At 45.8% G+C, this 13,777-nt stretch overlaps 1 protein-coding gene across 1 annotated transcript in view; it reads right to left on the bottom strand.

The window, feature by feature from the left end:
* Positions 1–13,777, bottom strand: part of rsph1 (radial spoke head component 1) — an 87,632-nt gene that overhangs the window by 36,181 nt on the left and 37,674 nt on the right. The window contains exons 5-6 of the mRNA XM_048540914.2: positions 9,562–9,697; positions 7,700–7,771 (exon numbers count right to left, since the gene is read on the bottom strand). Of these exons, the coding sequence (XP_048396871.1) occupies positions 7,700–7,771; positions 9,562–9,697 (208 nt within the window). The remainder of the gene's footprint in view (positions 1–7,699; positions 7,772–9,561; positions 9,698–13,777) is intronic.

Here is a 13,777-nt window from a genome sequence, read left to right as displayed (position 1 = left end):
TGTGGAGGAGAAAACAGAGTTAACGTTTTGGATCCGGTGACTCTTCTTCTGAACTGAGGAGGGGTCACCAGACCCGAACTGTTAACTGTGTTTTCTCCTCCACAGATGCTGCCAGACCTGCTGAGCATTTCCAGCAACTTTGTTTTTGTTTCTGATTTATAGCATCCGCAGTTCTTTTGGTTCTATGTTAGATCTTCGACATGGACACCACCATCACACGTGGGAACACCACCCACCACGTACATGGCAGATACTCACGTGACTCAGCCAACATTGTCTATCTCATACACTGCAGGCAAGGATGCCCCGAGGCATGGTACATGGGTGAAACTATGCAGACGCTCCGACAATGGGTGAATAGATACTGCACAACAATCGCCAAACAAGAATGTTCCTTCCCAGTGGGAGAACACTTCAACGATCAAGGACATTCAGCCTTAGATCTTCAGGTAAACATCCTCCAAGAGATACACAACAATGCAGTGGTGCCGAGCAAAGGCTGTTATCCATGTTCGATGCCCATGAGGATGGTCTCAACCGGGATCTTGGGTTCATATCGTACTACAGGTGATGCCACCACACTACACACGCTCTCACACACACACACATACATTCTCTGTCTCACACATTCACACACTCTCTCTCTCACACACACATGCTCTCTCTTTCTCACACACATGCTCTCTCACACACACACTCTTTCACACACGCGCACACTCTCTCACTCACACACGCACACACACACACTCTCACATGCGCATGCACACACTTTCATACACATGCACATACACTGTTTCACACACACACACACACCCACACAGTCTCTCATATGCACAATGTCTCCCACAAACATACACACACACACACACACACACACAAACTCACTCACACACACAAACACACACACTCGTCTCTCCCACAAACACGCACACTCTCTCTCTCTCCCTCTCCACCACACACAGACACACAAACATACGTTCTTTATCTCTCTCTCTATCCTCTGATGCAAACACATGCACACACACTTTATCTCTCTCTCTCTCTCTCTCCCCCCCAACACACACACATACACAGACACTCTTTCTCTCTTCCCCCACCACAAACCCCCCCTCCCCTCTCACACACACACACACACACACACACACACACACACACACAGAGTCAACCATGTAAACATTGTCATTGTCATTAAAAGCTCATTTAGTTTAGTATATCCTTTGCAGTAGGTACTCTGTTCCCTTACCCGGTCTGGCCTACATGCTACTCCAGACCCACAGGAATGTGGTTAACTCTGAACTGCATTCTTGGCAATTAAGCCTTAATGATAAATGCTGCCCAGGCCAGTGATACTCATATCCACGAAGAAATGAAGATAAAAGTAATGGTCCTCATCTATGAGGAGCAATGTAAATGCATTGGAAGCAGTTCAGAGACTGATCATGCAACATGCAAGAACACAGTGTGCAATACGCCAAACCAATGTATGCTACATCATCATTTGTCAACGTAAAAGGTTCAGCTGTGACTGGAGACAGGGTGGCCAAGTTGGAAGATGGACCCTTCAAGCCCTTCCCATTGTTCGCAGCAGAATCTTGGCAAAGATAATCTACAATTAGTTAAGATACAAACCACACATTGTAGTGATTATAACAAGGTCAACCAGCTGATCATCACAGAATATGAGTTCCCTGATTGGGGCTGTTAGCTTGGGTTTATCAGGGAGCCCTGGCTGACAGATATGAATGGGAGTGTTTCAGGTTCTGTTTGCTCTGAGATCTGGCTGTGGGGCAGCTAGCTCTGAGTCAAGTATTATGCACACGTAAATGAAGGGCGACTTGGTGAATGAATACAGGCCTCTATGGAGTTAAACCACACATCACCCTGATTTAGCATATATATGGTGTGACTGATTTAATTTATAACCCCACATTATCTCAATTCTGTTTATACTTTTTTGAGTGCGAGCAGCAGCGGAGGCAAGACGGACCCGGAAGACTGCAGCTAAGGTAAAGCAGTTTATTTTTAAAATTACTTACCGGTAGCGGGCAGCGGTGTTTTTTTTTCCTCTTTCAGAGAAGGAGCGGGAGCATCAGAGGAAGTGACGAGGACCAGAGGGGCAGCCGGGAAGGAAAGCAGTGAGTATAAATACTCACCCTTCGACGCCAACGGCCTTTTTGAGTGCGAGCAGCAGCGGAGGCAAGACGGACCCGGAAGACTGCAGCTAAGGTAAAGCAGTTTATTTTTAAAATTACTTACCGGTAGCGGGCAGCGGTGTTTTTTTTTTCCTCTTTCAGAGAAGGAGCGGGAGCATCAGAGGAAGTGACGAGGACCAGAGGGGCAGCCGGGAAGGAAAGCAGTGACCATATATATCAGCAAGGTGGCTTAACCCGAGACTCTACAACTGTAGTGTCTCCCACCCGCCCTCCTCCTCTAACCTAGTTAATAAGGTAAGGTTCATTCTAAACTTTCTCTATTGAACATAAGTTTGTTATTAATTTGTTATTATTACTTGAAGTGAGCTTTCTGCTTTAGTATTGAGTGGGTGTTCAGATAAGTGGGGTATGGATGCTAGGGCAGTTGCTTGCTCCTCCTGCAAAATGTGGCAGTTGGGAGATGTGGCACACGTCTCCGCTGGCTACATCTGCGGGAAGTGCACCCAGCTACAGCTCCTTGAAAACCGTGTTAGGGAAATGGAGCTGGAGCTGGATGAACTACGGATCATTCGGGAGGCAGAGGGGGTAATTGAGAGGAGTTATCGGGAGTTGGTCACTCCTAAGGCTCAGGACGAGGATAGATGGGTTACAGTTAGGGGGAGGAAAGGGGACAGACAGACAGTGCAGAGATCCCCTGTGGGCATTCCCCTCAGCAATAAGTATACCGTTTTGGATACTGCTGGGGGGGTTGACCTACCAGAGGAAAGCCATAGTAGTCAGTTCTCTGGCACTGAGCCTGACACTGTGGCAAAGAAGGGAAGGGGGCAGAATAGAAAAGTACTCGTGGTAGGGGACTCGATAGTTAGGGGAATCGACAGGAGATTTTGTGGGCAAGATCGGGATTCCCGGAAGGTATGTTGCCTCCCTGGTGCCAGGGTCCGGGACGTCTCCGATCGGGTGTATAAAGTTCTGAAAGGGGAGGGTGAACAGCCAGAAATCGTGTTACATATTGGCACAAATGATATAGCCAGAAATAGGTTTGAGGATATAAAAAGTGATTTCAGGGAGTTAGGATGGAAGCTGCAGAGCAGGACGAACAGAGTAGTGTTCTCTGGTTTACTACCGGTGCCACGAGATAGCGAGGTGAGGAACAGGGAGCGGGCGCAGCTGAACACGTGGCTACGCAGCTGGTGTAGGAGGGAGGGTTTCAGATATGTTGATAATTGGGATGCCTTCTGGGGAAGGTGGGACCTGTACAAGAAGGACGGGTTGCATCTGAACTGGAAGGGGACCAATGTCCTGGGTGGAAGGTTTGCTCGAGTAGTTCGAGAGGGTTTAAACTAGTATGGCAGGGGGGTGGGAACCTGAGCTGTATACCAGAGGTGAGCGTTGATGCAGGTGAGGCAGTAGCAAGAGGTAGACCAGCTAGTGGGAAGGATTTTCCTGGGAAGGAACCAAGGGATCGGTTAAAGTGTGTTTGCTTTAATGCAAGGAGTATCAGGAATAAAAGTGATGAACTTAGAGCATGGATCAGTACCTGGTGCTATGATGTTGTGGCCATAACAGAGACATGGGTTTCTCATGGGCTGGAATGGTTGCTGGATATTCCAGGGTTTAGAACATTTAAAAAGAATAGGGAGGGGGGAAAAAGAGGAGGGGGTGTAGCACTACTAATCAGAGAGGGTATCACAGCTACAGAAGCTTCCATTGTCGAGGAAGATCTGCCTACTGAGTCAGTATGGGTGGAAATTAGGAACAGCAAGGGAGTAGTCACCTCGTTAGGGGTTTACTACAGGCCCCCCAATAGCAGCAGGGAGATTGTAGAAAGCATAGGTCGACAGATTTTGGAAAAGTGTGGACGCAGTAGGGTTGTTGTAATGGGTGACTTTAACTTTCCTAATATTGATTGGAACCTCCTTCGAGCAGAAGATTTGAATGGAGCTGTTTTTGTAAGGTGTGTTCAGGAGGGTTTCCTAACGCAGTACGTTGACAGGCCGACGAGGGGAGAGGCCATTCTAGACTTGGTGCTCGGAAACGAGCCGGGGCAGGTATCAGATCTTGTGGTGGGAGAGCATTTTGGTGATAGTGACCATAACACTCTCTCATTCTACATAGCTATGGAGAAGGAGAGGATTAGGCAGAATGGGAGGATATTTAATTGGGGAAGAGGAAACTATGATGCGATTAGACACGAGTTAGGAAGCATGGACTGGGAGCAGTTGTTCCATGGTAAGGGAACTATAGACATGTGGAGATGGTTTAAGGAACAGTTGTTGGGAGTGATGAGTAAATATGTTCCTCTGAGACAGGCAAGACGGGGTAAGATAAAGGAACCTTGGATGACGAGAGCGGTGGAGCTTCTAGTGAAAAGGAAGAAGGTAGCTTACATAAGGTGGAGGAAGCTAGGGTCAAGTTCAGCTAGAGAGGATTACATGCAGGCAAGGAAGGAGCTCAAAAATGGTCTGAGGAGAGCCAGGAGGGGGCACGAGAAAGGCTTGGCAGAAGGAATCCGGGAAAACACAAAGGCATTTTACACTTACGTGAGGAATAAGAGAATGGTCAAAGAAAGAGTAGGGCCGATCAGGGATAGCATAGGGAACTTGTGTGTGGAGCCTGAGGAGGTAGGGGAAGCCCTAAATGAGTTTTTTGCTTCTGTCTTTACGAAAGAAACGACCTGTGTAGTGAATGAAACCTTTGAAGAGCAGGTGTGCATGCTGGAATGGATAGAGATAGAGGAAGCTGATGTACTGAAAATTTTGTCAAACATTAAGATTGACAAGTCGCCAGGCCCGGATCAGATTTGTCCTCGGCTGCTTTGGGAAGCGAGAAATGCAATTGCTTCGCCACTTGTGAAGATCTTTGCATCCTCGCTCTCCACTGGAGTCGTACCTGAGGACTGGAGAGAGGCAAATGTAATTCCTCTCTTCAAGAAAGGAAATAGGGAAATCCCCGGCAATTATAGACCGGTAAGTCTCACGTCTGTCGTCTGCAAGGTGTTAGAAAGGATTCTGAGGGATAAGATTTATGACCATCTGGAAGAGCATGGCTTGATCAAATACAGTCAACACGGCTTTGTGAGGGGTAGGTCATGCCTTACAAACCTTATCGAGTTTTTTGAGGATGTGACTAGTAAGGTTGATGAGGGTCAAGCTGTGGATGTGGTGTATATGGACTTCAGTAAGGCATTTGATAAGGTTCCCCATGGAAGGCTCATTCAGAAGGTCAGGAGGAATGGGATACAGGGGAACTTAGCTGCTTGGATACAGAATTGGCTGGCCAACAGAAGACAGCGAGTGGTAGTAGAAGGAAAATATTCTGCCTGGAAGTCAGTGGTGAGTGGGGTTCCACAGGGCTCTGTCCTTGGGCCTCTACTGTTTGTAATTTTTATTAATGACTTGGACGAGGGAATTGAAGGATGGGTCAGCAAGTTTGCAGACGACACAAAGGTCGGAGGTGTCGTTGACAGTGTAGAGGGCTGTTGTAGGCTGCAGCGGGACATTGACAGGATGCAGAGATGGGCTGAGAGGTGGCAGATGGAGTTCAACCTGGATAAATGCGAGGTGATGCATTTTGGAAGGTCGAATTTGAAAGCTGAGTACAGGATTAAGGATAGGATTCTTGGCAGTGTGGAGGAACAGAGGGATCTTGGTGTGCAGATACATAGATCCCTTAAAATGGCCACCCAAGTGGACAGGGTTGTTAAGAAAGCATATGGTGTTTTGGCTTTCATTAACAGGGGGATTGAGTTTAAGAGTCGTGAGATCTTGTTGCAGCTCTATAAAACTTTGGTTAGACCGCACTTGGAATACTGCGTCCAGTTCTGGGCGCCCTATTATAGGAAAGATGTGGATGCTTTGGAGAGGGTTCAGAGGAGGTTTACCAGGATGCTGCCTGGACTGGAGGGCTTATCTTATGAAGAGAGGTTGACTGAGCTCGGTCTCTTTTCATTGGAGAAAAGGAGGAGGAGAGGGGACCTAATTGAGGTATACAAGATAATGAGAGGCATAGATAGAGTCGATAGCCAGAGACTATTTCCCAGGGCAGAAATGGCTAGCACGAGGGGTCATAGTTTTAAGCTGGTTGGTGGAAAGTATAGAGGGGATGTCAGAGGCAGGTTCTTTACGCAGAGAGTTGTGAGAGCATGGAATGCGTTGCCAGCAGCAGTTGTGGAAGCAAGGTCATTGGGGTCATTTAAGAGACTGCTGGACATGCATATGGTCACAGAAATTTGAGGGTGCATCCATGAGGATCAATGGTCGGCACAACATTGTGGGCTGAAGGGCCTGTTCTGTGCTGTACTGTTCTATGTTCTATGTTCTATGTTAACGTGGCTCTGACTCAGGGTCACATGACCACTAAACTAATTCAAGATCATTTGGGGTTATAAACTGAATCAGGGTGCTGTGGGTTTTTTTGTTTGTTACAGTATTCCTTTAAGGGATAGTTCCTCAATTATTTTACTTTATAAGTTCATTTGTTTCTTCTGGAGCATAAAGTCATACTCAACAGCTGCAAAGTCTGGACTCAAATTCCACTCTAAGGCTTTAGTGCAAAAATGATGACCCTCCAGTGTAAAAATGATGACCCTCCAGTGTAGCGATGAGGGAATGCATTCATTACATTCATTTACACCACACTTCAGCAAAAATGTAAAAGCCTCCAAAAGGGAACAGAGTTCTGACTTGTCCAGTATTCCCATCTGCTGGGATCATAACAAGATGGACAATCCATTCCCTCCAGGAATAACCAGAAGACATGGATTTCAAATCATTGCAAAAAGATCTAGAGAGGAGAGAGAATATTCCTGTCAAATAATTTTTCTTTTCATTTTACTTCATTCACAGGTTGTGGTTGTCCCTGCCTGGGCCAGTATTTATTGCCCATCAGGTGAAGAGTCAACCACAATGTTGTGGGTCTGGAGTCACATTTAGGCCAGACCAGAAATTGGATGGTAATTTCTCTCCCTTAAGGATGTTGGTGAACCAGGTGGGCTTTTCCTGACAATTGGCAATGGTTTCAGGGTCATCATTGGACTTTTAATTCCAGATTTTTATTGAATTCTACTTCTACCATCTGCCATGGTGGAACATTACCTGGGTCTCCCGATTAGTGGTCTAGCAATAATACCATTCTGCCATTGGCTGTCAATTCAAAAAACTGGATGTGCTAACTCAAAGAATTGTTAGATTTGGGGCATGGACCTGAAAAGCTGGTAGGGGCTGATCCCATAAATTCCTTAAGGCAGTTGGAGAGCTATTAGGGGATGAGGAACTAACATGGTTTGGGACAAAGAGCTGGGAGGGGAACTGGAGCACTTTCAAAGAACCAGCATAGGCCCAAAGGCAGAATTGCCATTTTCTGTCCCATAAGTTTCAATAATATTAAGATTTTCGTACTATCCTGCAAATGGATCCTCATGAACAGGTCCTTGAGAAACTAAGTGACCATAACCCCCACATTCAGGATGCAGTCGCTGATGAGTGCCAACCATTAATACTCAGCTTACCATGCAATTCTGTCAGCTCCCCGTCTCCCATTGTAATTACCTGTTCTAGCTGAAGGTATTCTCCATGCTGCTCACAGCCAAAATCAAAGATGTATTTCCCTCGACCTGTAGGCTGTAGAAATGAAGCAAAATAAGTCTTATTCAAAGTTTCCACAATTGATCTAGATCTCTACCACTTTTGGATCTGTACTTGATGAAGTTTAGAAGGATGAGGGGACCTCATTTGAAACTTACAGAATACTGAGAGGCCTGGATAGAGTGAACATGGAAAAGATGATTTCATAATAGGAGGGACCCTGCACAGCCTCAGAGTGATGAGATGATCCTTTAGAACAGAAATGAATAGGAATTTCTTCAGTCACTGAGTGGTGAATCGGTGGAAATTATTGCCACAAAGAGCTATGAAGGCCAAGTCACTGAGTGTATTTAAGAAAGAAATAGATAGCTTCTTATTTATTAAGGGTGATCAAAGGTTATGGGAGAAGGCAGGAAAATTGGGAGAATTGATCTGCCTGTTCCTCCATGAGAAACCTCTTGATACAGAGATTTTGGAAGATCATTGTCTTTTCACTGCTTAATGTACTCTTTGGAGGTGTTTTTCTTCTACTGATAAATTTAGTTATCGAGGAAAAAGAGAAACCAACTCCAGAAGAATGCCAGAGAGTGGTGGGCTTGTGGAATTCATTGCCACGGACTGCAGTGGAGGCCGGGACGTTGGATGCCTTCAAGGCAGAGATCGACAAATTCTTGATCTCAGAAGGAATCAAGGGCTACAGGGAGAGTGCAGGGAAGTGGAGTTGAAATGCCCATCAGCCATGATTTAAATGGCGGAGTGGACTTGATAGGCCGAATGGCTTTACTTCCACTCCTATGTCAGATGAAGGCCTGAAACGTCAGCTTTTGTGGTCCTGAGATACTGCTTGGCCTGCTGTGTTCATACAGCTTCACACTTTGTTATCTTGGATTCTCCAGCATCTGCAGTTCCCATTGTTTCTCTCCAGAAGAATGCTGCTAGGCAATCTTCAGGACATTGGTCCCATCTATTCCAAACAATGTTTTTCCAGCAATGAAAGCAATAAACTTCATTTCTTATCTCTCTTGAAAGCATTGCTGGTCTTTTCAGTAATAACCAGATGAGCCACAGCCCATATTACTGTTGAAAAATTCCTTCATATGGTCCTTCAAAACCTTGGTAAACCCTTTTTAAACCAGAATGTCCATAGTTCCATACTCCAATTCTTATAATTCTTGAAGCATTTCTATATATTTTCAGTAACATTCACTCCCTTCAATAATGCCCATTATTAGCAGTTTGTACCATTTACGAGATAAATTGTAGTAAGTGACCAAGGAAGGCTTCCTGGACAGCAACTTCCAAACCCATCAAGAAAGACAAGGGCAACTAATGCATGGGAATGTCACCGCACACAAGTTCTACATGAAACCACACACCATTCTGACTTGGAAAAAAATCAATGTTCTTTCACTAACTCTGGCTCACAATCCTACAACCCCTCCCTTAACAGTTCTGCTGATGCACCAACACCAGCAGTTTAAGAAGCTAGCTCACTACCACCTTCTCAAGGACAATTAAATGCTTATCCACCCTGAATTAAAAGTAAAATTATCTTGCACAAAGCTTGATGACTGTATGAAGCGGACAAAGTCAGAAGTCTCATGATATCAGGTTATAGTTCAACAGCTTTACTTGAAATCACAAGCTTTTGAAGTGCAAAGAAGTTGGACTATAACTTGGTATCGTGTGACTCCTGACTTTGTCCACCGCAGTCCAAGACTGGCACCTCCACAACATGTATGGAGTGAGGAAATACAGAGATCCAAGAGATGATTGTGGTGAGGTGAGAGACACAATTGAGATTCCTGCCACAAAACAACACTTACATTGTTATTGAGAAAGTTGCCCTGGTATCGGTGATTCAGGTGAATGAGCTCTCCAGCTTCGACCTGCTTTCCATGCACCCAGTTTCCCACATATTTGGAGCCCGTCTGCGTGTACACATAGGTGCCCAGACCATGCCTGGTAAAGGAAAGCAATAAACAACAGTGACCCAGGTGATGGAAAATAAAAATATAGGGGCAGATGAAGGGTTAAATCTTACAGTGATCTACACAGGTGAAAGGTGTATGATTGAAATATACATCACTCTCTTGGATTTCAAATGAGTGGTATATGGATGTTGGTCTATTTTTGTGAGCACTCTTGAAAATTAACTTGGTTAGTCTTTCTTGAGCCATGATTTTAAACCATAATGTGTGCCTCCTGGAATGTTAATGGGAGGTTGTTTACACTGCGGGGGCTTACAATCAGAAAGAGAAAATATTAAGTTATTGATTAAGTAGCAGCTGTACTGAACAGTGACTTTTAAAAAAAAATTCAAAAGCTTTTAGGCAGTTGACAGAGGCCCTAACTGGAGTCAGAAGCAAGTACATAGAACAGTACAGTCCCTTCGGCCTTCGATGTTGTGCTGACCTGTCATACCAATCTGAAGCCCATCTAACCTACACTATTCCATGTACATCCATATGCCTGTCCAATGACGACTTAAATGTACTTAAAGTTGGCGAATCTACTACCTTTGCAGGCAAAGCGTTCCATTCCCTTACTATTCTGAGTAAAGAAACCACCTCTGACATCTGTCCTATATCTTTCACTCCTCAATTTAAAGCTATGCCCCCTCGTGCTCGCCGTCACCATCCTAGGAAAAAGGCTCTCCCTATCCACACTATCTAACCCTTTGAATATCTTATATGTCTCAATTAAGTCACCTCTCAACCTTCTTCTCTCGAACGAAAACAGCCTCAAGTCCATCAGCTTTCATTGTCAGACCTTCCCTCCATACCAGGCAACATCCTAGTAAATCTCCTCTGCACCCTTTCCAAAGCTTCCGCATCCTTCTTATAATGCAGTGACCAGCACTGTCCACGATACTCCAAGTGCAGCCGCACCAGAATTTTTTACAGCTACAGCATAACCTCATGGTTCCGGAACTCGATCCCTCTATTAATAAAAGCTAAAATACTGTATAATAAAGTGTGAAGCTGGATGAACACAGCAGGCCAAGCAGCATCTCAGGAGCACAAAAGCTGACGTTTCGGGCCTAGACCCTTCATCAGAGAGCGGGATGGGGTGAGGGTTCTGGAACAAATAGGGAGAGAGGGGGAGGCGGACCGAAGATGGAGAGAAAAGAAGATAGGTGGAGAGGAGAGTATAGGTGGGGAGGTAGGGAGGGGATAGGTCAGTCTAAGGAAGATGGACAGGTCAAGGAGGTGGGATGAGGTTAGTAGGTAGGAAATGGAGGTGCGGCTTGGGGTGGGAGGAAGGGATGGGTGAGAGGAAGAACAGGTTAGGGAGGCAGAGACAGGCTGGGCTGGTTTTGGGATGCAGTGGGGGGAGGAGATGAGCCGGGCTGGTTGTGTGATGCAGTGGGGGAAGGGGACGAACTGGGCTGGTTTTGGGATGCGGTGGGGGAAGGGGAGATTTTGAAGCTGGTGAAGCCCACATTGATACCATTGGGCTGCAGGGCTCCCAAGCGGAATATGAGTTGCTGTTCCTGCAACCTTCGGGTGGCATCATTGTGGCACTGCAGGAGGCCCATGATGGACATGTCATCTAAAGAATGGGAGGGGGAGTTGAAATGGTTCGCGACTGGGAGGTGCAGTTCTTTATTGCGAACCGAGCGGAGGTGTTCTGCAAAGTGGTCCCCAAGCCTCCGCTTGGTTTCCGCAATGTAGAGGGAGCCACACCGGGTACAATGGATACAGTATACCACATTGGCAGATGTGCAGGTGAACATCTGTTGAATATGGAAAGTCATCTTGGAGCCTGGGGTAGGGGTGAGGGAGGAGGTGTGGGGGCAAGTGTAGCACTTCCTGCAGTTGCAGGGGAAGGTGCCGGGTGTGGTGGGGTTGGAGGGCAGTGTGGAGCAAACAAGGGAGTCACGGAGACCACTGCATCCCAAAACCAGCCCAGCCTGTCTCTGCCTCCCTAACCTGTTCTTCCTATCACCCATCCCTTCCTCCCACCCCAAGCCGCACCTCCATTTCCTACCTACTAACCTCATCCCACCTCCTTGACCTGTCCCTAGACTGACCTATCCCCTCCCTACCTCCCCACCTATACTCTCCTCTCCACCTATCTTCTTTTCTCTCCATATTCGGTCCGCCTCCCCCTCTCTCCCTATTTGTTCCAGAACCCTTACGCCATCCCCCTCTCTGATGAAGGGTCTAGGCCCGAAACGTCTGCTTTTGTGCTCCTGAGATGCTGCTTGGCCTGCTGTGTTCATCCAGCTTCACACTTTATTATCTTGGATTCTCCAGCATCTGCAGTTCCCATTATCTCTAAAATACCGAATGCCTTCTTAACAACCCTGTCAACCTGGGTGGCAACTTTCAAGGATCTGTGTACCTGGACACCGAGATCTCTCTGCTCATCTACACTACCAAGAATCTTACCATTAGCCCAGTACTTTGCATTCCGGTTACTCCTACCAAAGTGCATCACCTCACACTTGTCCGCATTAAATTCCATTTGCGTCCTCTCAGCCCAGCTCTGCAGCTCACCTATGTCCCTCTGTAACTTGCAACATCTTTCCGCACTGTCCACATATCTAAGAGAAAGGAGACTGTTCAGAACAATTAAGGGAATGTATTATTTCATTAAAGTGTGATGTTTGTTAACCTTGTTTAGAACCTGCAAGTTAGTAATGGACTGAGAAAATTGTGTGAGGATTTGACTCAGAAAATTTCATAGCTTGCAAGACTAGAACTGAGAAGAAACAGTTGTGAAACTTATAGATTTGATCAGGAATGAATTTCTATGGTTTTGTGTTTAGATTAGATTCCCTACAGTGTGGAAACAGGCCCTTTGGCCCAAGAAGTCCACACTGCCCCTTGAAGCATCCCACCCAGACCCATCCCCCTATAACTCACACACCCCTGAATACTACAGGCAATTTAGCATGGCCAATCCACCTAGCCTGCACATCTTTGGACTGTGGCAGGATACCGGAGCACCTGGAGGAAACCCACGCAGACATGGGGAGAATGTGCAAACTCCACACAGACAGTCACCTGAGGCTGGAATTGAACCTGGGTCCCTGGTGCTGTGAGGCTGCAGTGCTAACCATTGAGCCACTGTACCGCCCCAGTTATTGCAAAGTAATGGTGTTGAGATTAGATGCGGTTTTGTTTTGCAATGCGTTTTGACATTTTTAAAACTATTTATTTAGATAGTTTGATTTGATTTGTTTATTTTTATTTATATTGTATGTACTAAATTTCGGTTATATTGATGAAACTAAATCTGCCCTGACCAACATGGTAAAAAGAATCTATCAAGGCAGATTTCATTCTGGGATCTAGCCTGTCCAGTATCTGATTTGGAGCCTAATCAGCTCGGATCATAAAAATACTTTCAAAACAAACAAATCCTTCATGACTTAACCATTCACAACTGTGCTACTTATCCAATGGACCATTGAGAACTTTATCAATTATCAACTTTTATTTAATAAAAACAGCAAAATAGCTGCCTGAGTGACCCAGAAAGATTATCCAGTGAGTAACTGTTCATTCAGGGCACAGGCTTTCAGACTCAGTCCTTATCTTGTGCTGAATAGCATGTAGAGTCAGTGTTCCCTGAGTTGGGAAAAGACTGTGAAAGGGTTTTACTGTAGTTATCACCACCTCAAGACTCCATTTGGTCAGAGAATGCGAGCAAGATTGGTGCACATGGTGATGGTTCTTATGGCGTAAACTTGTAGTCTGAGACCACATCTTAACCTTGGACTTTGACTAAAATGCCTGAGAGTAGCTCATTCCTGTGATGTACCTAACCCAGCAGACAGCAAGGACTTTCATCATAGAGTGAAGATGAGGTAAGAAAGAATAAGCTTTCATATTCCACCCTACCAGCTAACCTTTCTCCTCAAGAAACTGACCTCTTGCAATTTCATGCTACTTGATTCAAATGGCGGGAGTGGAGAAAGCGCAAGTCAGGGTCAGCCAGGAATGTAAGGCTTTTGCTTAAAAAAAACTTATCTTGTGAGTCAGTGGCCTACTTGATTCGAGCAGCAGGGGTGGTGAGAGACCGAGCCGA

Source organism: Stegostoma tigrinum, chromosome 12, assembly GCF_030684315.1.
Source record: "Stegostoma tigrinum isolate sSteTig4 chromosome 12, sSteTig4.hap1, whole genome shotgun sequence".
Classification (NCBI taxonomy): domain Eukaryota; kingdom Metazoa; phylum Chordata; class Chondrichthyes; order Orectolobiformes; family Stegostomatidae; genus Stegostoma; species Stegostoma tigrinum.
This window is presented reverse-complemented; position numbering and strand designations above follow the sequence as displayed.